A 24,173-nucleotide genomic window follows, 5' to 3' on the forward strand; every position below is an offset into this window, starting at 1 on the left:
CACTCATAAACAAAGCAAATACACTGATTTTTCTACTGATTCTACTTAGTAACATGCCCCTAATATTCTAAAAGTCAAAACTCCACAAGTTTAACACGCTAATGTAAGCTATCTATCGAAACATTTAGAAACTATTTTTGTGTACACACGTACTTTCAATGTCAAACGAGTATGACTGCCAAGCGTACTGTTTTGAGTATGCTGGTAATATAAGGTCCACTGTTGTGCGAATCTTTGCAGTATTGTGACGCATTTAGCCGGCGCATGGCGTTGGATACAAATGTAAAATAACCGTCAGAAAAACGTTATAATTTTTATAATATATCAAGCAATACATTTGTAACTGTTTCAGTGTTGTGAGTGTCGTAGAAGCTTTAATTTTTTGCAAAACAAGGTCAGATTCCCCGCGCTTGTTATTTAGTTTCTAATATTTATAAACATAGCATGCAAGCCATCGTAATATAAATCGTATTGTGAGTTGTACAAAACACGACTCATTATCGTTTATGAATTACTATATGACCCTCATTACATACTTATTTTTATTTGTAAACATTTTTTTGGTTATTTAATGGATGGTTAAATTCCTGTAAGTATATCATTTAAAATTCTTTTAATTATATGCAAATAAGTTAATGGTCTATTTGTTTGCGTACAAACACATACTTATAACGGAAGTGTGTCTTGTTAATATATGAAAACTTAAAATAAATAATTACGGAAAATTACTACCATTATTTTATCAACATTATCATAATGGCTGGGTTAAAAGATTTTAAATCGATTCCTGGCTATTTTTATCACGTTAACTTTAATCTGTCAATTATAGGTTGACTTTATCATATATATTTTTCTTGACTCCCCGCCACCAAAACTATGATTTTATCTGAATGATTATTTTATTCCATTTTAAGTATTTACATTTGTTATGTAAATACTCGTGTTCCTTCATAATTCATTACTAATAGTTCGTAGGCCAGTACTTAGATACATAATAATCAAAAGTTAGTTTAATAATTAATATATTTTTTCTTATACTGATTTGTTGTCTTGTGATTTCTTTAATTAATATATTTAATTATTTATTATTGTGTGTACAGTAATTTGATATTGTAGTAAGATTGTTGTAGCATTTACTTGACACCGACTTCAATATTAAAAAATATTTATTTAATATTATTTTCTATTTAACTAAATGAAAATACGTATTACTTTGTACGAATGAAATGTATTTTCTGCTTTTTAGTACACTGCTCGAGGTCGGTTTTTTTTTTGTTAAAACTTATATGATATTGCTATAGCAAAAGTAATTACTAAATATATCATTGTACCTAAAGCGCCTTAAAATACGAAAAAAATACTTTTGAATAATATACCAATTTGATGAGATTACGAAAAATGTTTCTTATGATACTAGGTTTATGTTCTTTAAATTACGATATTAAATTCTAAACTAGTTAATGTAATAAACAGTCTCACTCGATGTTTGTATTAAGTCGTAATGATATGTAAATCTTAATTTAATTAAAATAACAGTGGTTATTGAAGGACCGAGAGTTGTTATTTTTTATATAAATAAAATAAAATAATTAATTTTATATCTGTAACATAAAAGATATATATAAAGCTATAACTTCACAATCATATTTTTTTATGAATATTATATGACTTTTTAAAATAACTAATCAGCTCTTTGGTCTTTTGCCACAGGTCTGTAATTTTATTCCGAGATGAGGTCAAAGTTATTAAAAACGGCGAACAGATGTCGAACTCTTCTAAAGAGTTCTAAACACAGCTATGTCTTTACAAGAGAAAACAGTCTTTGGACACAGGAAGGTGTTATAAAATCGCCGTATAAAAACATTGAAATCCCCAATAGTACCCTTTACGACTACGTATGGATGAATCTAGATAAGTGGCCCGAGAGAACACTATCCGTTAGTATTTCATATCAACATATGCTATTCAAAATTTAAAATATTAACAGACATAATTCTAAATGTACTTATTTTTTATTAGGTATGTGCAGTCAGCGGCAGAGGTTACACTTACGAACAAGCATTTATCCTTTCTAATAATTTCGCAGCTAATCTTAGAAAGAAAATCAAATTAAGAGATGGGGATGCAGTTATAATAATGTTGCCAAATATTCCGGACTTTCCTCTTGTAGCTTTGGGAATATTGGAGGCTGGAGGGATTATTAGCACTGTTAATCCCTTATACACAGCTCGTAAGTTTTTCTATATAAAGAGTTATATCAGAATATACATAAATTGTCGACAATTTCAAGTAATTTCTTTTTGTCATGATGTTTTTTATTTACCACATATTATACAAGTAATGAATGAATGTTGTTTAAAATTGTATTTTTAATTATCACAGATGAAGTCCATCGCCAAATACTCATGTCTGATGCAAAAGTTATAGTGACTCTGGCAGAGACGGTGGATGTTGTAAGAAATGCTTTGAGACTCGCAAAAGTGGACATTCCTATAATCGTTGTTAAAAACAACGGTGATGCATTGCCAGAGGGAACGGTGGCCTTTAACGAGCTCAGTGAAGATATCCACGTCGACAAATCCTGCTTAAAAGAAGTCAGACGAACACCTAAAGACATATGCTTTTTGCCCTATTCTAGTGGCACCACAGGACTTCCGAAAGGAGTTGAACTTACAAACAGCAATATTATAGCAAATTGTGAACAACTTAATGAACCATCTCTAAAATGTAACGAAGAAACCACAGGTGATTCATTTTTAGAATAGTTATTGTAATTATTTATCTTCTAAAGTCGTTATCTTGTATGTGTTTAAAAAACGTTTTAATGAATACCTAGTTTTTCCACTATAATAGCTCAAAAATATTGCCCAACTTCAGTGAGTTAATTTCGTCAGAATTTCCTAAAAAAAATAATTTGTTTTTATTTCATTTACAGCAACTCACCAAGATATAATAGTAGGGGTTCTCCCTTTCTTTCACATCTATGGAGCAACTGTCATAATGTTTAATAGTATCGCACAAGGACTGAAGATTGTTACTTTAGAAAAATTCCAGCCAGACGTGTTTATACAAACATTGGAAAAACATAAAATAAACATTCTGTATCTGGCACCGCCTTTAGGTAAGTATTAAAAAAAATTTGCACAAGTACCAGGACTACTGACTAGAGGAAAAAAAAAAAATTTATTAGAAATTGTAAACACATTAAGTTTTCAATGGAAGATTATACAATACTCTAATTTGTTATCAATCGCTTATTACTTTATAACGATATCAGATGTTAACGACACTATTTCTATGTAATTTCTTATCACTAGATTTCTGTAGCAGTAACATTTGTCTAAATAATTTTCATATGAATATCATGAAAGAAATTTAGACCAAACTTTGATAGGACAAGAAACTTTGTGGTTATTGTGGATTATAATATGTCTTATTTTAAAAATAATATTTTTTTATTTTTTCAGTACTATTAATGATAAATCATTCTTTGTCATCGCCGGAGAGATTTCAATATTTGAAGCATATCATCAACGGCGCTGCTCCAGTCGCGTCCTCCGATATAGAAAGATTACTTGACAAAATCCAGGTAAATGAAAATTGTATAATCAATATTATTATCTTCAGAAGTGAATTTTTAAGTTTTTGCTATCTGTTTTTTATTATCTATTTAGATAAATTACTGAGTTTTGATAATTATGCGTCTTTAAACTGGGATAGAATTTGTAAATAACGTTTTTATATATTATTTCATCTCTTATTAAAATATTTTTTTTCAAACTTCCATGCCTTTTTTCTTCCTCTTAGTTGTACCGATTAGTCATTTTTTGATTCATAAAAGTGGATATTAAGTATACTTTATGAGGATGACTTTATCTACATACATATATCATATTTTTTTGACACAAAAGACACTTAAGAATAATAGTGGTCTATAATATAAAACAGAATATTTATAGTACACATTCTAATTTATGTAAAGTTAATGTTTAATTAATATATATTTTTCAGAGAAAAATTCGTCTTGGTTCTGGTTATGGCTTATCAGAAACTTCACCGGTTATTGCAATGGCGGACAAGGCCTCAGAAAGATACGATATTATCGGTAACTCAATGGCGAATACTGAAATGAAGATCGTTAACGAGGATCTTAAAGCTTTAGGACCGAACCAGGTATAATACATCAAATCTTAAAAAATATTAAAAAAAGAACTTCATAAATTCAAACAATTAGATATACTTTTTCTTTAAATTTCATAGTAAAATAAATCGTAAATTAATATAAGCATGACTGAAAATATAAAAAGTTTGTTTGGAAGTTCTGTTTTATGGAGATTTTATGAAATTCCTTCTACAGCTAGGTGAATTACTCGTTAGAGGTCCTCAAGTGATGCGAGGCTACAGAAATAATCCCGAAAGCAACGCTAGTGCATTTACTGATGATGGTTGGTTCAGAACTGGCGACTTAGCCACTGTTGACGAATTAGGTCGTTTGAAAATAGCAGATAGGCTAAAAGAACTTATTAAGGTATTTATTAAAAATTCTTTTCATGAACTTTTTTCTCTCGGGTAGCTTAGAAATATAGTTTTAAAATATTCCTTGAATTCAAACATACATCTTTTAGATGTTGATGATTCCAACAATATGATATGACAAAAATCTTCTAGAATAATCTTAAATAAAATTATTTTTTCAGGTCAAAGGTTTCCAAGTACCTCCTGCGGAATTAGAAGCCCTTCTCAGAGACCATCCGGCTGTATTCGACGCAGCTGTCATCGGTGTCCCTCATCCAACGAATGGAGAATCACCAAAAGCCTTTGTTGCTCTACGGCCCGGTGCTAATGTTAACACAAAGGAACTATGTGATTTTGTTTCTGAAAAAGTGGCGTCATATAAAAGAATTGATGATGTAGTCATCCTTGATAGTATCCCAAGAAGTGCTGCGGGAAAAATTTTGAGAAAGGACCTTAAAGCAAAATACTGCTAACTGATATATATTTTTTAAATATCTGTTAAAATAACTTTACCTAGACAACTATTCGGGAAGCAGTCCAGGAGGAATAACGATTCTGAATAAATATAAACATTTTCATTCTTACAACAACAATACTCTCTGTACATTAATAAAACAAGAAAAATAAGGAAAACTATTGTGTTGAAGAAACATCAAAACACTATTAATATTCATCACATAACACCAAAGTGCAATAGTCCTGAATTATAATAAACAACTCATTTACAAGTAATATGATTAAACGTATAAGTGCAAAAATGTACATTTATATTTCGTAGTAATCAAGCAAAAGATGAACTTATATTTTAATTGTATGAAACTATTTAAAAAATAATGTCTAAGATATGAACAGTATCTAAGTAAATTTACGTCTATGGAGTTAGTTTAAACACATTGGTTACATTAAAAACGTAGGCTATACGAGACATACTCGCAAGTACTTAAATTTAAAATTATCTAATTCCATGTATATAATGAGTAGTTACTTGCACGATTGTTAAAACATCCAGACTCTCGTATCGTATGTAGGTGTGGGTATTATTATAACTTTTATCAATTATATTCAAAGTCAGTTTTTCGAAATCGAAAATGAGTATACGTCCATACTATTGTCTGATTTGTATAGCAATAATAATATTTTAAATGTATTTTTTAAACATTTTTTGCTACGAATTTTTATATTTATTAATAAAAAAAAAAAACTAAAGCAATTGCATTAAAAATTACTACATATTTTTCATGTTTACCAATAACTTTAGACTGATAATATAACGATTCTATTATAAACATATTTTGTGAAGGGTTTATAATTGATATTATATTTTTGGAAGCTATGTTTATATACACATATAATTCTACTATACGTGTGTATGTCATTAAAATTATATATGTTTGCCCCAGATGGTTTAAATTCATAAATCATCCCAGCAGATGGCGCTTCAGTCGGTAGAGCATTGGACTTTTAATGCGAGGCCATGGGCCATCAGGTAGGCCGTCTGCTCGTTAACCCACTTTGTCTTTAAAAAAAATTACCGAATTCTTAAAATTTAATATTAATCCAAAATAAAATTATTGCATATTAATTCGTTGATGTTCTGAAATAAACAAAAATCCAGCTAATGACTTTTAAATTGCTACCTTGTTAAATCATACAATAAATCGGAATCAGATGAATTCTTGTTGGTGTAAGGTTGTGGATTAGATTCTGACTTTATCCTTAGTCCTAATTGCTTTATCCATACATTTGTATCTCAAATTTAAGTTTAAAACGAGTTTTAACATGGTCAACTCAACAACAACAACAACAACAATTGAGTATATTAGATACATATATATGTATAGATGTGTATTAATTAGATCAACTCGTTTTGTATATACCAAATTAATTAAGAGTGAGCATTTAAGAGGTTACGTTTATTTGTAGATCAGTGAGGTAACTGTAAATAAAGACATTTAAAATAAGACAATTTCGAATCTACACTAATTATAGTAAAGTTTGCATCTTATAGTCACCTAGCTACAAAACGAATAAAAAACTTCTATCATGAAAATTTGAATATATATTTTCAAACAAGTTTTATATCACAATGAGTAAAACATAAGCCATACTTGATAGTTCACAATCCTATGACAAGAAAAGATAAACGACGTCGCTACGTGCCTAATTACGCGCTACTTACGCTATGGTAAGTTCTTAAAAATAAAAAAAAGGAAAGTTGAAAATAATTACAGGCCTTAATCATATATACGTATATATATACATAGGTTTCGTCGTGCAAACTGGGACTTGCGACCAAGTTGTAGGTTTAAGGGGCCCCTATCTAAAGCGCGTTAAACGCTTACCTCCACCGTTCAAATATGTACTTTGAAACTGTATTTCAAAATATTTAACGTAGACTGAATACACGTATAATGAAACGTACTAAATACACGTATAATGAAAAAAAAAAATGAAATCGCTTTAATACCCAAGTATGTGTGGTCGGATAACAGCGTTATTTTCAACAAAAGCTAGACGAAAGTATTAGAAAGCGATCTGGACTTGAGGTGAGAAGCACGTATATTATAAGAATAAAAATGACTTGCACTAACGATAAAGTATGTAGGTGTGAGTAACTATATATATCCTTATCACAGTCTTTTATCTTTTAATGTGTTTGTTATTTTCCGGTTTGCAGCTGAGTCAAACATATTCATGCACGTAAATAATTACGAAATCATTTTTTTTTAATATTTCAAAGGCGGCAAAGGAGCAGACGGCAAACAGGCAGGCAGACTACCGGATGGAAAGTAATCCCCGTCGCCCATCATAAGTGATGTTGCAGATACCTTGCCAACCTTGATTGTCAAAGAGGGAGAGGAAATGCTGGGAAAATCTCTCACTAATCGGACGAAACGCAGCCACTAAAGACTACTTCATGTTTTTTATTCATCCTACTGGATAGTGATTGACTATAAGTGTCTATTCACCAAATGCCAGGTAGAAATAAAGCCGCAGGTGATGACTGTTTTAAGTGTGAAATTAACATATCCTATATCTCTATCTCTTTCGAACTTTATTACATCCCGTCTGGCCTCAGAACTAAATTGATGGACCTCCACAATAATGCTGTCATTTGCGTTACGGAATATATCACAGCTAAAACGATTAGTAATAAGGCTATCGTGCCAGAGTTTATTTAATGTTTTTGAGATATCAATTGAAACTCTGGAGCTTCACATTTTTTATATTAGGTTTTTGTGTGTCACGTACACGAGAAGATTCCCAGTCACCAATTTAGGTCCAATGGCCCTCGAAAAGATAGATTGAATGTTTGTGCCTCACACTGAAAATAATGTGGTCAACTTCAACCAAATTGAAAAAAGTCAGCCTTTTACCTGAATGAGGACGTGACTGAAGGTAATAAAATATTCCATCGCCTATTGTTTCACCTCAATTATAGTATTCACGTGTCTAAATTAATCTCCAACAGAGAAGCAATCCTGCCGCTCAGAATAATGTGCATAGATATGCTAAAACTGGTAAAGGCTAAGAAATATGTCGAAATAAAGTTTGCTACGCATTGGTCAGAGGTACAAGACTGGGCATGGAACTTCCATGGCGTATCTGTTTAAATCTGTTGTTAGTAGAAGATCCAGGGAAATGGCTGTTTAGTCGTCAGCATCCGACCCTTTGTAGTTTTCTTTACAGGACAGGAAAAACTTAGTGGCAAGGAAAAATTCCCGATATCTCATCTATCGGCCTTATTTAGCTTATATGCAAACAGCCACTCTTGATATTATTTATTTAAGTCTATAAAAACCTCTCTTTTAAAAGGTACTCACGTAGGGCCATATCTGCGGTCTCACTAAGATATTAAAATGGCCGAATCGTCTCCTGATCACCACTTTGTCAACGGTAAATACCGGAATAGACTATTTTGTTTACACCCATGTCCACCAGAATTCAGAGCCAAGAAAAATTGCGGTTTTCAAGGTGACGGAGAAGCTAATAGCAAATATCATCCTAGATATTCATACACACTCCTGCGAGCTGATGAAAGTTAGTCTTCGACTAGATAAGAAATTTTGGCTTTTTAGTCTGTACTGATGGTAGACTGGCAAGAAATTTAAATTCAGGCCAGTAATGCAAGTCAGGTGCATGTTGAGCTGTAGGAGGTGCAGCTGTATTAAAAACTTGCTTCTTTTACTATACATTTTTATTTTGGATGGTGACGGAGAAGACGCGTGAACAAAGAAAAACGGGATGGAAATAATTTTTAAAATAAATACCATTTGAACATCTTACGAAACATTTTAACCTCAGAAATAGATGATTGAATGAATAATGTCATGGAAATTACTTTTATTTGTTATCACAATAGCAGACCTACGAGTCAATAAATCTTATTATTATATTATCATACAGAGAGACGCCCCGTAATAATTTCATCAATTATTCTAAGAAACGACCAGTAGGTAATAAGATTTTTGTTTTGTTTCTGTCACGGTCTCTTTATATTAAGTCACGTAGGAGTCAAGAACAAAATACACGAAATGTTTCATTATATCGTGAGAAACGTTTTAGTAGGAAAGAAGAATTGTTTTTATAAAAGGAAGCACGTTTGGACAGAAAATAATGTAGTTAGATCACCCTTTGAAGATGTTAACATTCCTGATGTTACTCTACCTGAACATATCTGGAGTAATTTACATAAATGGTCGGATAAGATAGCAATCGTAAGTAAAAACTTATAATGACAACACAGTTTTATTTATTTTAATTACATACAGTGTATACAGTGTAAGTTTGTATTAGAATCAGTTTATAAACCTTAACAACATATAAAGTACTGGATGTTTATTTTCATTGGTTTATGTATTTTCAATATAATCTATATTATATTGAATATAGTATAATATATTAACACAAAGGCTTGTTTTTAATCAAACCTCAAAGTATTACTTCAATTCCAGGTTTGCGGAGTAACTGATAGACAATATAAATACTTGGATATTTATCAAAAATCCCAGACGTTAGGAGCGAGCTTTAGGAAAAAATTTAATATTAAAGATGGTGACCTCATTACCATTATGTTGCCTAATATTCCGGAATATCCCATCGTGACTTTAGGTATATTGAATGCTGGAGCAGTAGTTACAACTTTAAATCCAGTTTATACCGCATGTGAGTATGTGTTTATATTTGAAAAATGTTTGCTAATATTTAAAGAACAAAAAAAGTATTTTTAATAGAACACCTTAACGCGTAAAATATCATGTGACGGACAAACCACATCAAAGTTTTTTTTTAATAGTGCTTTTGGTTTTAAATGAATGTCATACTTTTTTGAATAACGGTTATTATGTAGGTACTAGGTACATGTTACATAAGTGTCACATTTTCGCTTCGTCTGATTGTGTTCATGGTTATTGTAAAGTAACTGAAACGTCGGGTAAAATGTAGAGTATTAAAAATAGACCAAGTAAATCCGCAATATGTAGTTTATTTAAATCTGTACTCTTCAAAGTCTTACATATCATAATATAAAGATCTTAAGGGTATAAATTCCTACAATATTAATGCATGTGCATTGAAATAACAAGGGTATTATTAATTTTAAAACATTTGTTATTTAAATGCTACAATTCAATAGTCTTAGATCGTAAAGGTTTTATGGATATAAGATTAAAATTTTATATTTATATAAGATCAGTTTCCTATTAAAAATTTTATTCAAAGCCCTACAAGTGGTAAGTTAGGTTTCATCCATATCGTTGTCCTTTCAAAGACCGTAAATTATTTATATTATTAGTCTTTCATTATTCTATGAAAACGATTTCAATATTTCATGATCGATTGTATGGAATATTAAGTTTTATATTAAACCGTCCCTTTCAGATGAAGTACAAAAACAACTAGCGACATGTAAAGTTAAAGTAATAGTGAGTTCTGCAGAGAATGTATCCACTATAAAACAAGCATTGGACTTAAACAAAATGAGTACACCCATAATTGTAGTCGATTTCAATAGTCCACGTCCCGATGGAACTATATCGTTTAAAGAAATTATAAACGATACTATTGACACAAGTATTTTAAAAGAAGTCAAAACTAAACCTCGTGATGTATCATTTCTACTGTATTCGAGTGGAACAACAGGACTACCGAAAGGTGTAGAATTAACGCATAGAAATAAAGTTGCTAATTCTATACAACAAGATTCCGAAGAGATCAAACATTATAATCTAACTACAGGTTTGTTGAGAAACTAAGGATTTATTATAAATTAACTATTAAGTTTTTTTTGTTAAAACAACAATAGAATAACAAAATGTAAAAAATAACACTAAATTGTGTAATATAAAACATGATATTTTATACACATTTTTTTTTCCTAGATTCAAATCAAGACACCATTTTGTTATACCTTCCTATGTTCCACTCTTATGGAATGTCTGTAAAAATGTTACACAAACTTTCGGTTGGCTTAAAGTTAGTCACTCTACCCAAATTTAAACCTGACACATTCATTAGTATTTTGGAAAAACATAAGATCAACCTAACATATCTTGTTCCTCCTACAGGTAAGTTTTTATTTTAAAATAAAATAGAGGGAAAACAAGGAAATGTGGAATGACATAAAACTAAGTTACTGCTTTACCGGAGCTTCGTGATAAGTACATGCGAAATATTCGTTTTTGCAATAAAGTCCAAGCTTTAGCCTGTGTTTTAAATTTTGCTACAGAAAGTAAATTTTTATAAAAAAGTTTTTTAATGAGTTTTTTGTTAAGTTTATATAGTTTTAAATAACTTTCCCAAAGATACATATGTTGAAAAAAGAAAAAATGCTTAAAAACCCAAAGGAGCCTTCAAGAACAGTGCTATGCGGTAAACCATATGGAAATATTTTGCTGCTCAAAACTAATAGCCAAAGCCGTTTTAGACTCTGTGCTAGGTGGATGAGTAAGAATATTGGTAGTTGATCTCATCGTTCAAAGCAATACACATTTCAAATCCCAGTAGAATAAAGAGAGTAGAATAATGATCATCTAGATTCGAGTTGGGTGCAAAGAGTTTTCCTAGTAGAAAGTTGTTCTATATGGCAATGAATAATTTCCAAGGAAATTGAGAAATTTAAGTTGTACCGATAGTTTAATTGTAAAGTAAAGATTAGACTATGTTGTCCAATGTTTATTGCAATTATTCCAGTCTTATTTTTGGGATCAGACCCTCAAGTGAAAAGGAAACATTTTCAGTATCTAAACTTTTTGGGAACCGGAGGGGCTCCATCTCCACGGGCAGACATAGAGAAGTTGTTAGATAAAGTTGGCGTGAGTAATGTTATGGATTTCTACATAGATATTGTGATTAATATGATAATTTCTTGTCTTACAAAAATTAGAATTAAATTCGATATCCGGGACTGAATTTTTATTCACAAATGACCTACTGACCTGACTCTTTATTTTGGTCATTAGTGGTTGAGCGCTGCAAAGATAAATTGTTAAATTATATCCATAAAATCCAGATGGTAAATATTATTTAAGGAACGGTTCTAACTTTTTTTTTATATTTTTTAAGAAAATGTTTTTCATTAGCACGGAGTACGGTTCGGTCAAGTTTATGGCTTAACAGAAGTTTCTCCTTTAGCAACGATGTGTCCTGTTGATTTCAAAAATTATAATTCTGTTGGTTTTCCATTGCCTAACGTCCAATTGAGGATTGTGGACGAGAATGCAAAAAACCTAGGACCCAATGAGGTAAGTGAATAAATTGTTTCTTAACAGAAGAAAATCTTTCTTAGGAAGTAGTATAATAGTTTTTTTGAAAATATCCTAGAAAAAAGGAACTCAGAAGGAACGAGCTTTAAATACAACACAGAGACTGAAAGATACAAACCATAAAAAAATATTATTTACAAAAATTATTAACAAAAATTTTTAATTTACAAATACTTATTTTTTTGAAAGAACCTCGAAGTATCAAGAGTAATTATTAAATACTTAACTTTTAATGGATTTCACTTAATTAATTTTTCATCGCACATAATATGTAGCTCCATTAGAGGTTTACCTCATTTACAATGTTTAATGTACAATTTTATTTAAATAAACTTTTTTGAATCATCCAAATTCGCTTTTAGTTAGGAGAGTTGCTTATTAAAGGACCAAACGTAATGAAAGGTTATAGGAATAATCCGGAAGCAAACAAACAAGTTTTTCTAGAAGATGGATGGTTCCGAACTGGTGATCAAGCACAATTCGAAAAAGATGGATCTCTTATTATTGCGGATAGATATAAAGAACTAATAAAGGTAGTAGACATATATTAAACTTTCTCAGATAATGGAAAGCTACATACATATTTTAATTAATTTAATTTGATCCAGGTTAACGCCTATCAAGTAGCACCAGCGGAGCTAGAAAGCGTAATAAAAGATCATCCTGGTGTCTTTGATGTGGCTGTAGTCGGTATACCTGATAGTAAAACGGGAGAGAAACCCAAAGCTTTTGTTGTTCTTAACAAAAATAGCCCAGCAAATGAAGCGGATATTATAGAGTTTGCTAATAAGAAGGTCGCACCGTATAAACACATTAAGGAGGTCCAATTCATTGAGAGCATACCAAAAAATCCATCTGGTAAAATTTTAAGGAGGTTACTTGAAAAATAAATTAAAAATAATAAAGATAACGTCATAATATATTAATTTGAGTTTCTGAGAGTTCGTATGTTCGTAAGTTTATACTGATTTACATTTATAATTAACTCTTAGAGGAACATATTAAAGAGAATTAATGAAAGCATTGTAATAAAAGATTGATTGAATAATGTATTCAAAGTAGCGGTTTTACATAATATTTATTTTTAACAAGAGATATATTGTTTGGCCTAGAAGCATCTCGAATATAATATACGAGTATATTATTTTTATTAATTTAGTAGCATCCAACATGTTGTAAAAGTTTTGATTTAGTTTGACACGTCCCAAGGTCCAAAGCACTATATAGTAGAGATCCCTGAAAAATTACTTTGTAAGAGGACGACTTAGTTTTTATAACTAATTATCATTTATTATTATTTAAAAGTTATTTATATAGATACTTATAATATTATTATATATTTATAAAATTAAAAAAAATTGTAATTAATAATATTTTATTGAAAAACCATTGGGCCGTCATGTTAGATGATTTCACTTATATAAATATATTTATGTATAAGGTAATAAGTAAAATTTAATTTCAATAGATACTACTGTATTACCGTTCTTGTGTTTTTTGTGCATTTTATTTTTAATATATTTTGTAGAATATTAATAAATTCTTCACAATATTCCTCTAGAGCAGAAAGTTTTGTAATTTCTGAAAGGGTCTTGGAAATTTATTTATATTGTAAGTAAGTAACTTAGAAGGAGAGAAAAGCGATAGACTTCCTCACAGTTATATAGACTCAACAATTTCACTCATGGATAAAATCACAGTGACTTCTACAGTAAAACCTATTCTGGTTATGTTAAATGTAGGATTGAGCTTTTTTATTTGTATTCCGCTGAATTTAAAATAAGCGGCTTGGACTGAATTAGATTTTATTCTAGGCTTACGTTATTTCGGCATATATTTTTAATCCTGTCGTAGAGGATACCCTGTATTTCTTTTTAAACAGAAAATCACCAAACTTGATTGCTCTGATAGTCTAACAAATCGAGGAAGCAGGAAATTGACGAGAAATATAAATTATCAAAGGGCCTTTATTATTGTTATCTTAAGATCTGGTAAGGTAACTGAATACCTATCTATTTTGGATCGAATTAAAAGACTTAATCCAAAATTTGTTATTTTATTTTTTTAGAAATTTATTTTCGGGGGACTATTTTATTAACAAGCTGTTTGTGGCTTTGTAGAACATTCCCAGTATTAAGATCAACTGGATCACGTTGTTCATACCAAATTAAAAACAATATGCTGCTACTTACCCCTACCTAATAAAACCTATACGACACAAATTGATAACTAAGAAAAATGTAGAAAAAACAAAAAGAATTTATTTAAATTTTTAAACTAAAACTTCACATTCTAAAACTCAAATCTTATCAACATTTTAAATATGTTATTTATCGAATAACCGTTTTAATGACAAGAAAATGATAATATGATATTTTTATTAATTATTACAATGACAATACGCAACTATGATTTCACGTTATCACAGTATTGTATAATATTAATTCTCTCGTTGTAAAGACGTATCTGTGGTAAGGTGTTATAAAAGAGCATATATACGGTCGAATTGGTTAATCTCCTAATTTATTTACTCAGTTAAAAATAAATAATACTGACTATGTTAAAATCATTTGTGAAAAAAATTGTTGTGCGAAAATGGATTGGTTTTAGTAAAATGAAGCATGTCTGGTCGGTGAATAATATAGTATCATCACCCTTCGAAGATGTCATAATTCCTGATCTAACTATCCCTGAACATGTCTGGAGTAATATGCATAGATGGTCGGATAAGATAGCTATCGTAAGTATTTATGAAGATAAAAAAGTTATATGATCTGTTTAAAGGAAATATAACTCCTGTTTTCTAACTTTATCTTTGTTTTCGTTAACAATGTACATATAATTTATTTTTACAATATATATTTGTGCGACGGCGTCCAAACCGGACATATTTTTATATTCGCGAATTTTAAAGCGCGTTGTGATAATAGAGCTCATAGTTCCTTGGGAAACCAACATCCCCAAAGGCCATGCTATCAAGGTCAACAAGTATTACTAACTCACCAATGAATTCACTAAGAATAGTTTGTTGTAAATTTGTACACAGTAGAAGTAGGAGTAAGAGGTATAACATAAAAATTTCTCTATAACCTGCTAAAAGACTTAGACCTATCAAGAACTAACATCAGTTCATTCTTGGAACGTGCAGCAGAAAGCAGCCCTAGTAGGCTCGTTTTAAAATTGGTTAGGTAGAGAGAGGAGCTTGGACAGTGGAGGTGAACGTTTAATGCGCGTTAGATAGGGGTCCCTTAAACCTACGCCTGGGTCGCAAGTCCCAGGCACTGTTGAAGCTCCTCTACCTGCAACGCAATGGACCCGGCACCCACAGGGTGAATCCATGAAATGTTGTGAGGTTTCGTCTCTTATTTGGAGGACATTTTAAAAGTAAATTTAATAAAGTATGGAATTAAGTATTTACAAAAAAAGAAATAACACTATTATCAAATCTTTATATTGCTTCTATTTCAGGTTTGTGGAGTAACCGAGAGAAAATATACATATTTGCAATTATATCGTAATTCTCAAACATTAGGGGCGAATTTAAGGAGAAACTTTGGCATTAAAAATGGTGATCTCATAGCTGTTATGTTGTCAAATATACCTGAATATCCTATTATAACTTTGGGAGTATTAAGCGCAGGAGGAATTGTAACTACTCTGAATCCAATTTATACTTCATGTAAGTTTTTGAATTTGAGAATATTTTTTGAAAAACAAAATTAAAATTCTAAATTTATTTTAAAGACAAGACATGTTTTTTATGTTTTAGATGAAGTACAAAGGCAATTGATGAGTGCGCATGTTAAGATAATAATAACTTCGCCAGAGAATGTATCCACTATAAAACAAGCATTGGATTTAAACAAAATGAGTACACCCATAATTGTAGTCGATTTCAATAGTCCACGTCCCGATGGAACTATATCGTTTAAAGAAATTATAAACGATACTATTGACACAAGTATTTTAAAAGAAGTCAAAACTAAATCTAGTGATGTTTCATTACTACTGTATTCAAGTGGAACGACAGGACTACCGAAAGGTGTAGAATTAACGCATAGAAATATAGTTGCTAATTCTGTACAACAGGATCCAGCGGAACTCAGACATTACGATCTGACAACAGGTTTGTCGAATAAATACATATTTTTTTTATAGCAACAAGAAAAATTATGTCATTGTTTATATTTTGTTTTTATTTATTTTATCAATGGCCTTATATTATTGGTACATTTTATTCGTTTACACATTGGTATAAATATAATTGATTGCAATCAGGCTACCTACTAATATAATTTTAAAATATTTATGTTATATATTTAACTTCTTGTATTGATAAAATTTTGATATCTTTACTGTAATTCAATATCTTTATTGTGCCTAAATAGTTTGAATTATTAGTATAATATTAATCAGTAACACTCACGACAATCATATTTTTTTTAGAATCAAATCAAGATACAATTTTGGCATATCTTCCCAAGTATCACAGCTATGGGATGTCTGTAATGATGTTACACAAACTAGCGAATGGCTTAAAGCTAGTAACTGTACCTAAATTTCAACCTGAAACATTTATTAGGATTTTGGAAAATTATAAGATAAATTTAATATATCTTGTTCCGCCTACTGGTACGTATGACATAAGAAATATTTACATGGTATAACAGAATATTTTATGCTTTAATCATGAGAGGTAAAAATAGAAGATGAAACATTTTACTAGTGTTGAATAGGATACACATGTGGTCATTTTTTTGACTATTTTGACTTGATTTTCATTTTTCAGTTTTATTTTTGGGGTCAAACCAGGAGGTGAAATCGAAACATTTTGAATATTTAAAATACGTAGGTTCTGGTGCAGCGCCATCGCCAAAAGCAGATATCGAGAGGTTGTTAGCGAAATTCGGTGTAAGTATAATTTTTTTCTTTTTGAACCACCTATTTTACATTTTGTTAAAATAATATGTGTATAAACGCTGAAGTTTGCTGAAGTACGCTACAGTCTGAGCATATATTTCTTCAATTATAGTAATATTTCTATCTCTAGCATGGAGTACGTTTCAGTCAACTATATGGCTTAACGGAAGTCTCCCCATTGGCTACAATATCCCCTGTTAACTGCAACAAATTTTTGACTGTGGGTTTTCCTTTGCCTAACATCCAATTCAGGATTGTTGACGACAATGACAACAATTTAGGGCCAGGACAGGTTAGTTTATTCTATAAATGTCTTTATTATTTAATTGACATAATAAAAAATAATAACTGGTGTAATAGCTTACATGTTCCTTAAGATTTTTGTTTGTGCCTTTCGTTATCGAACTCATCGAAGAATCTAGTACTATTAATTTAATATAATATTTATTTACATCATTCAACAATTTTGATGGGAACTTTTTCTGTTCGATTACCATATTTGCACACTCTGTTTATACACCAGAGCGTTATATATTTTACGTTTTATTTATTTTACGTCACGTTTATAAAAAGAACCTTGCTTTATTACTATTGTTCTATGAGACTATACAAGAGTTGATATTAAATATAGAGTAACAACTAAATAGCGAATGTAGGGTAAATTTTCTTACAGTTAGGAGAGTTGCTTATCAAAGGACCAAACGTAATGAAAGGTTATAGGAATAATCCGGAAGCTAACAAACTTGTTCTCACAAATGGCTGGTTTCGAACTGGAGACCGAGCGCAATTCGAAGAAGATGGATCTCTTGTTATTGCGGATAGATATAAAGAACTAATAAAGGTAGTAAAATTTATATAAAATTTTGGAATAATTGAAATTTACTTACATATCATACAAATTAGTGTAAAAAAGCGACCAGACCAATATTCAATTTATTTTTGCAGGTAAATGCCTATCAAGTAGCACCAGCAGAGTTAGAAAGCGTAATAAAAGATCATCCTGGTGTGTTTGATGTGGCTGTAGTCGGTATACCTGACAGTAAAACGGGACAGAAACCCAAAGCTTTTGTTGTTCCTAACAAAAATAGTCCAGCAAATGAAGCAGATATTATAGAGTTTGTTAATAAGAAGGTCGCACCGTATAAACACATTAAGGAGGTCCAATTCATTGAGAGCATACCAAAAAATCCATCTGGTAAAATTTTAAGGAGGTTACTTGAAAAATAAATTAAAAATAATAAAGATAACGTCATAATATATTAATTTGAGTTTCTGAGAGTTCGTATGTTTATACTGATTTACATTTATAATTAACTCTTAGAGTAACATATTAAAGAGAATTAATGAAAGCATTGTAATAAAAGATTGATTGAATAATGTATTCAAGGTAGCGGTTTTACATAATATTTATTTTTAACAAGAGATATATTGTTTGGCCTAGAAGCATCTCGAATATAATATACGAGTATATTATTTTTATTAATTTAGTAGCATCCAACATGTTGTAAAAGTTTTGATTTAGTTTGACACGTCCCAAGGTCCAAAGCACTATATAGTAGAGATCCCTGAAAAATTACTTTGTAAGAGGACGACTTAGTTTTTATAACTAATTATCATTTATTATTATTTAAAAGTTATTTATATAGATACTTATAATATTATTATATATTCATAAAATTTAAAAAAATTGTAATTAATAATATTTTATTGAAAAACCATTGGGCCGTCATGTTAGATGATTTCACTTATATAAATATATTTATGTATAAGGTAATAAGTAAAATTTAATTTCAATAGATACTACTGTATTACCGTTCTTGTGTTTTTTGTGCATTTTATTTTTAATATATTTTGTAGAATATTAATAAATTCTTCACAATATTCCTCTAGAGCAGAAAGTTTTGTAATTTCTGAAAGGGTCTTGGAAATTTATTTATATTGTAAGTAAGTAACTTAGAAGGAGAGAAAAGCGATAGACTTCCTCACAGTTATATAGACTCAACAATTTCACTCATGGATAAAATCACAGTGACTTCTACAGTAAAACCTATTCTGGTTATGTTAAATGTAGGATTGAGCTTTTTTATTTGTATTCCGCTGAATTTAAAATAAGCGGCTTGGACTGAATTAGACTTTATTCTAGGCTTACGTTATTTCGGCATATATTTTTAATCCTGTCGTAGAGGATACCTTGTATTTCTTTTTAAACAGAAAATCACCAAACTTGATTGCTCTGATAGTCTAACAAATCGAGGAATCAGGAAATTGACGAGAAATATAAACTATCAAAGGGCCTTTATTATTGTTATCTTAAGATCTGGCAAGGTAACTGAATACATATGTATTTTGGATCGAATTAAAAGACTTAATCCAAAATTTGTTATTTTATTTTTTTAGAAATTTATTTTCGGGGGACTATTTTTATTAACAAGCTGTTTGTGGCTTTGTGGAACATTCCCACTATTTACATCAACTGGATCACGTTGTTCATACCAAATTGAAAACAATATGCTGCTACTTACCCCTCGTGTTAGAAACTACACTAAAACTAAACCAATAAAACCTATACGACACAAAATGATAACTAAGAATAATGTAGAAAAACTAAAACTTCACATTCTAAAACTCAAATCTTATCAACATTTTAAATATGTTATTTATCGAATAACCGTTTTAATGACAAGAAAATGATAATATGATATTTTTATTAATTATTACAATGACAATACGCAACTATGTTTTCACGTTATCACAGTATTGTATAATATTAATTCTCTCGTTGTAAAGACGTATCTGTGGTAAGGTGTTATAAAAGAGCATATATACGGTCGAATTGAGTAATCTCCTAATTTATTTACTCAGTTAAAAATAAATAATACTGACGATGTTAAAATCATTTGTGAAAAAAATTGTTGTGCGAAAATGGATTGGTTTTAGTAAAATGAAGCATGTCTGGTCGGTGAATAATATAGTATCATCACCCTTCGAAGATGTCATAATTCCCGATCTAACTATCCCTGAACATGTCTGGAGTAATATGCATAGATGGTCGGATAAGATAGCTATCGTAAGTATTTATGAAGATAAAAAAGTTATATGATCTGTTTAAAGGAAATATAACTCCTGTTTTCTAACTTTATCTTTGTTTTCGTTAACAATGTACATATAATTTATTTTTACAATATATATTTGTGCGACGGCGTCCAAACCGGACATATTTTTATATTCGCGAATTTTAAAGCGCGTTGTGATAATAGAGCTCACAGTTCCTTGGGAAACCAACATCCCCAAAGGCCATGCTATCAAGGTCAACAAGTATTACTAACTCACCAATGAATTCACTAAGAATAGTTTGTTGTAAATTTGTACACAGTAGAAGTAGGAGTAAGAGGTATAACATAAAAATTTCTCTATAACCTGCTAAAAGACTTAGACCTATCAAGAACTAACATCAGTTCATTCTTGTAACGTGCAGCAGAAAGCAGCCCTAGTAGGCTCGTTTCAAAATTGGTTAGGTAGAGAGAGGAGCTTGGACAGTGGAAGTGAACGTTTAATGCGCGTTAGATAGGGGTCCCTTAAACCTACGCCTGGGTCGCAAGTCCCAGGCACTGTTGAAGCTCCTCTACCTGCAACGCAATGGACCCGGCACCCACAGGGTGAATCCATGAAATGTTGTGAGGTTTCGTCTCTTATTTGGAGGACATTTTAAAAGTAAATTTAATAAAGTATGGAATTAAGTATTTACAAAAAAAGAAATAACACTATTATCAAATCTTTATATTGCTTCTATTTCAGGTTTGTGGAGTAACCGAGAGAAAATATACATATTTGCAATTATATCGTAAATCTCAAACATTAGGGGCGAATTTAAGGAGAAACTTTGGCATTAAAAATGGTGATCTCATAGCTGTTATGTTGTCAAATATACCTGAATATCCTATTATAACTTTGGGAGTATTAAGCGCAGGAGGAATTGTAACTACTCTGAATCCAATTTATACTTCATGTAAGTTTTTGAATTTGAGAATATTTTTTGAAAAACAAAATTAAAATTCTAAATTTATTTTAAAGACAAGACATGTTTTTTATGTTTTAGATGAAGTACAAAGGCAATTGATGAGTGCGCATGTTAAGATAATAATAACTTCACCAGAGAATGTATCCACTATAAAACAAGCATTGGATTTAAACAAAATGAGTACACCCATAATTGTAGTCGATTTCAATAGCCCACGTCCCGATGGAACTATATCGTTTAAAGAAATTATAAACGATACTATTGACACAAGTATTTTAAAAGAAGTCAAAACTAAATCTAGTGATGTTTCATTACTACTGTATTCAAGTGGAACGACAGGACTACCGAAAGGTGTAGAATTAACGCATAGAAATATAGTTGCTAATTCTGTACAACAGGATCCAGCGGAACTCAGACATTACGATCTGACAACAGGTTTGTCGAATAAATACATATTTTTTTATTAGCAACAAGAAAAATTATGTCATTGTTTATATTTTGTTTTTATTTATTTTATCAATGGCCTTATATTATTGGCACATTTTATTCGTTTACACATTGGTTTAAATACAATTGATTGCAATTAGGCTACCTACTAATATACGTTTTAAATATTTATGTTGTATATTTAACTTCTTGTATTGATAAAATTTTGATATCTTTACTGTAATTCAATATCTTTATTGTGCCTAAATAGTTTGAATTATTAGTATAATATTAATCAGTAACACACACGACAATCATATTTTTTTTAGAATCAAATCAAGATACAATTTTGGCATATCTTCCCATGTATCACAGCTATGGGATGTCTGTAATGATGTTACACAAACTAGCGAATGGCTTAAAGCTAGTAACTGTACCTAAATTTCAACCTGAAACATTTATTAGGATTTTGGAAAATTATAAGATAAATTTAATATATCTTGTTCCGCCTACTGGTACGTATGACATAAGAAATATTTACATGGTATAACAGAATATTTTATGCTTTAATCATGAGAGGTAAAAATAGAAGATGAAACATTTTACTAGTGTTGAATAGGATACACATGTGGTCATTTTTTTGACTATTTTGACTTGATTTTCATTTTTCAGTTTTATTTTTGGGGTCAAACCAGGAGGTGAAATCGAAACATTTTGAATATTTAAAATACGTAGGTTCTGGTGCAGCGCCATCGCCAAAAGCAGATATCGAGAGGTTGTTAGCGAAATTCGGTGTAAGTATAATTTTTTTCTTTTTGAACCACCTATTTTACATTTTGTTAAAATAATATGTGTATAAACGCTGAAGTTCGCTGAAGTACGCTACAGTCTGAGCATATATTTCTTCAATTATAGTAATATTTCTATCTCTAGCATGGAGTACGTTTCAGTCAACTATATGGCTTAACGGAAGTCTCCCCATTGGCTACAATATCTCCTGTTAACTGCAACAAATTTTTGACTGTGGGTTTTCCTTTGCCTAACATCCAATTCAGGATTGTTGACGACAATGACAACAATTTAGGGCCAGGACAGGTTAGTTTATTCTATAAATGTCTTTATTATTTAATTGACATAATAAAAAATAATAACTGGTGTAATAGCTTACATGTTCCTTAAGATTTTTGTTTGTGCCTTTCGTTATCGTCCTCATCGAAGAATCTAGTACTATTAATTTAATATAATATTTATTTACATCATTCAACAATTTTGATGGGAACTTTTTCTGTTCGATTACCATATTTGCACACTCTGTTTATACACCAGAGCGTTATATATTTTACGTTTTATTTATTTTACGTCACGTTTATAAAAAGAACCTTGCTTTATTACTATTGTTCTATGAGACTATACAAGAGTTGATATTAAATATAGAGTAACAACTAAATAGCGAATGTAGGGTAAATTTTCTTACAGTTAGGAGAGTTGCTTATCAAAGGACCAAACGTAATGAAAGGTTATAGGAATAATCCGGAAGCTAACAAACTTGTTCTCACAAATGGCTGGTTTCGAACTGGAGACCGAGCGCAGTTCGAAGAAGATGGATCTCTTGTTATTGCGGATAGATATAAAGAACTAATAAAGGTAGTAAAATTAATATAAAATTTTGGAATAATTGAAATTTTCTTACATATTATACAAATTAGTGTAAAAAAGCGACCAGACCAATATTCAATTTATTTTTGCAGGTAAATGCCTATCAAGTAGCACCAGCAGAGTTAGAAAGCGTAATAAAAGATCATCCTGGTGTGTTTGATGTGGCTGTAGTCGGTATACCTGACAGTAAAACGGGGCAGAAACCCAAAGCTTTTGTTGTTCCTAACAAAAATAGTCCAGCAAATGAAGCAGATATTATAGAGTTTGTTAATAAGAAGGTCGCACCGTATAAACACATTAAGGAGGTCCAATTCATTGAGAGCATACCAAAAAATCCTTCTGGTAAAATGTTAAGAAGGTTACTGCTTGAAAAATAAATTAAATATAATAAAGATAACGTCATAATATATTAATTTTAGTCTCTGAGAGTTCGTACGTTCGTAAGTTTATACTTATTTATATTTATAATTATTACGTGTATATCTTAAACATCAAATATAATACCTATTAAAACTTTTTAGTTGTTAAAAGTGTTTTGTAGTACAATATGTTTTTTTAAATACAGTAGTTATCATAACTAACGAAGAGTTAAAGATATATTTTATCAGACCCTATAGCAGTGTTGATTGAAATTTGGTTATTATCAAAGGTCAAGGAATATTTAATAAATTATCAGATATTTAACTAAGGAAGTTCATTTCTGTATCTCTGTACTAACTAAAATAAAAGATATTTTTTATTGTTTGAACTTTATTTAATGCTATGTTTTATTTGTTATTTTACCAGTTCTTGTACATCTGATAAGAGATGAAATCTCTAAGTAAATATTATATTGTAAGGAATGTGAGGGTGACAACATAACACTATTAGAAATA

General features: G+C 30.4%; 3 protein-coding genes across 6 annotated transcripts; all 3 read left to right on the plus strand.

Moving 5' to 3' along the window:
• The first annotated feature begins 222 nt into the window (after positions 1–222).
• Positions 223–6,134, plus strand: LOC116770680 (uncharacterized). 3 transcript variants are annotated; one of them, XM_032662254.2, is made up of 9 exons: positions 223–394; positions 1,711–1,937; positions 2,020–2,230; positions 2,383–2,745; positions 2,936–3,121; positions 3,468–3,589; positions 4,012–4,173; positions 4,358–4,528; positions 4,698–6,134. In XM_032662254.2, the coding sequence occupies exons 2-9, from the start codon at positions 1,731–1,733 to the stop codon at positions 4,986–4,988; spliced, it is 1,713 nt and encodes a 570-aa protein (XP_032518145.2). In that variant the 5' UTR covers positions 223–394; positions 1,711–1,730; the 3' UTR covers positions 4,989–6,134. The 3 variants fall into 3 exon arrangements, with proteins under 3 accessions (XP_032518145.2, XP_061377038.1, XP_032518146.2); XM_061521054.1 differs by having other exon boundaries at positions 223–356; XM_032662255.2 differs by lacking the exon at positions 223–394 and adding an exon at positions 445–589.
• Positions 6,135–6,991: 857 nt separating this feature from the next.
• LOC133318788 (uncharacterized) lies at positions 6,992–13,188 on the plus strand. 2 transcript variants are annotated; one of them, XM_061521056.1, is made up of 9 exons: positions 6,992–7,914; positions 7,988–9,233; positions 9,471–9,681; positions 10,396–10,752; positions 10,896–11,081; positions 11,707–11,828; positions 12,096–12,257; positions 12,641–12,811; positions 12,887–13,188. In XM_061521056.1, exons 2-9 carry the CDS (start codon positions 9,051–9,053, stop codon positions 13,166–13,168), a joined length of 1,674 nt encoding a protein of 557 aa, XP_061377040.1. In that variant the 5' UTR covers positions 6,992–7,914; positions 7,988–9,050; the 3' UTR covers positions 13,169–13,188. The 2 variants fall into 2 exon arrangements, with proteins under 2 accessions (XP_061377040.1, XP_061377039.1); XM_061521055.1 differs by having other exon boundaries at positions 6,992–9,233.
• A 1,518-nt stretch (positions 13,189–14,706) lies between these two features.
• LOC116770682 (uncharacterized) lies at positions 14,707–24,003 on the plus strand. Its single transcript, XM_061521014.1, has 16 exons — positions 14,707–15,018; positions 15,747–15,957; positions 16,048–16,404; positions 16,725–16,910; positions 17,068–17,189; positions 17,329–17,490; positions 17,872–18,039; positions 18,144–18,419; positions 20,089–20,265; positions 20,994–21,204; positions 21,295–21,651; positions 21,972–22,157; positions 22,315–22,436; positions 22,576–22,737; positions 23,119–23,286; positions 23,391–24,003. The coding sequence occupies exons 1-16, from the start codon at positions 14,836–14,838 to the stop codon at positions 23,673–23,675; spliced, it is 3,333 nt and encodes a 1,110-aa protein (XP_061376998.1). The 5' UTR covers positions 14,707–14,835; the 3' UTR covers positions 23,676–24,003.
• The last annotated feature ends 170 nt before the right edge of the window (positions 24,004–24,173 follow it).

Source organism: Danaus plexippus, chromosome 7 (assembly GCF_018135715.1).
Source record: "Danaus plexippus chromosome 7, MEX_DaPlex, whole genome shotgun sequence".
Taxonomy (NCBI): Eukaryota; Metazoa; Arthropoda; class Insecta; order Lepidoptera; family Nymphalidae; genus Danaus; species Danaus plexippus.

What these genes read in the sequence shown, in the direction of transcription:
- LOC116770680 (XM_032662254.2), top strand. Translation starts at nt 1,731, where the DNA reads ATGAGGTCAAAGTTATTAAAAACGGCGAACAGATGTCGAACTCTTCTA. An exon ending in GGCCCGAGAGAACACTATCC is followed by an intron (nt 1,938 to 2,019) that starts GTTAGTATTTCA and finishes ATTTTTTATTAG; the next exon opens with GTATGTGCAGTCAGCGGCAG. An exon ending in GGCTAAAAGAACTTATTAAG is followed by an intron (nt 4,529 to 4,697) that starts GTATTTATTAAA and finishes TTATTTTTTCAG; the next exon opens with GTCAAAGGTTTCCAAGTACC.
- LOC133318788 (XM_061521055.1), top strand. Translation starts at nt 9,051, where the DNA reads ATGTTTCATTATATCGTGAGAAACGTTTTAGTAGGAAAGAAGAATTGT. An exon ending in AGTTGTTAGATAAAGTTGGC is followed by an intron (nt 11,829 to 12,095) that starts GTGAGTAATGTT and finishes GTTTTTCATTAG; the next exon opens with CACGGAGTACGGTTCGGTCA. An exon ending in AAAACCTAGGACCCAATGAG is followed by an intron (nt 12,258 to 12,640) that starts GTAAGTGAATAA and finishes ATTCGCTTTTAG; the next exon opens with TTAGGAGAGTTGCTTATTAA.
- LOC116770682 (XM_061521014.1), top strand. Translation starts at nt 14,836, where the DNA reads ATGTTAAAATCATTTGTGAAAAAAATTGTTGTGCGAAAATGGATTGGT. An exon ending in GGTTGTTAGCGAAATTCGGT is followed by an intron (nt 17,190 to 17,328) that starts GTAAGTATAATT and finishes TTCTATCTCTAG; the next exon opens with CATGGAGTACGTTTCAGTCA. An exon ending in ATATCTTGTTCCGCCTACTG is followed by an intron (nt 22,158 to 22,314) that starts GTACGTATGACA and finishes TTCATTTTTCAG; the next exon opens with TTTTATTTTTGGGGTCAAAC.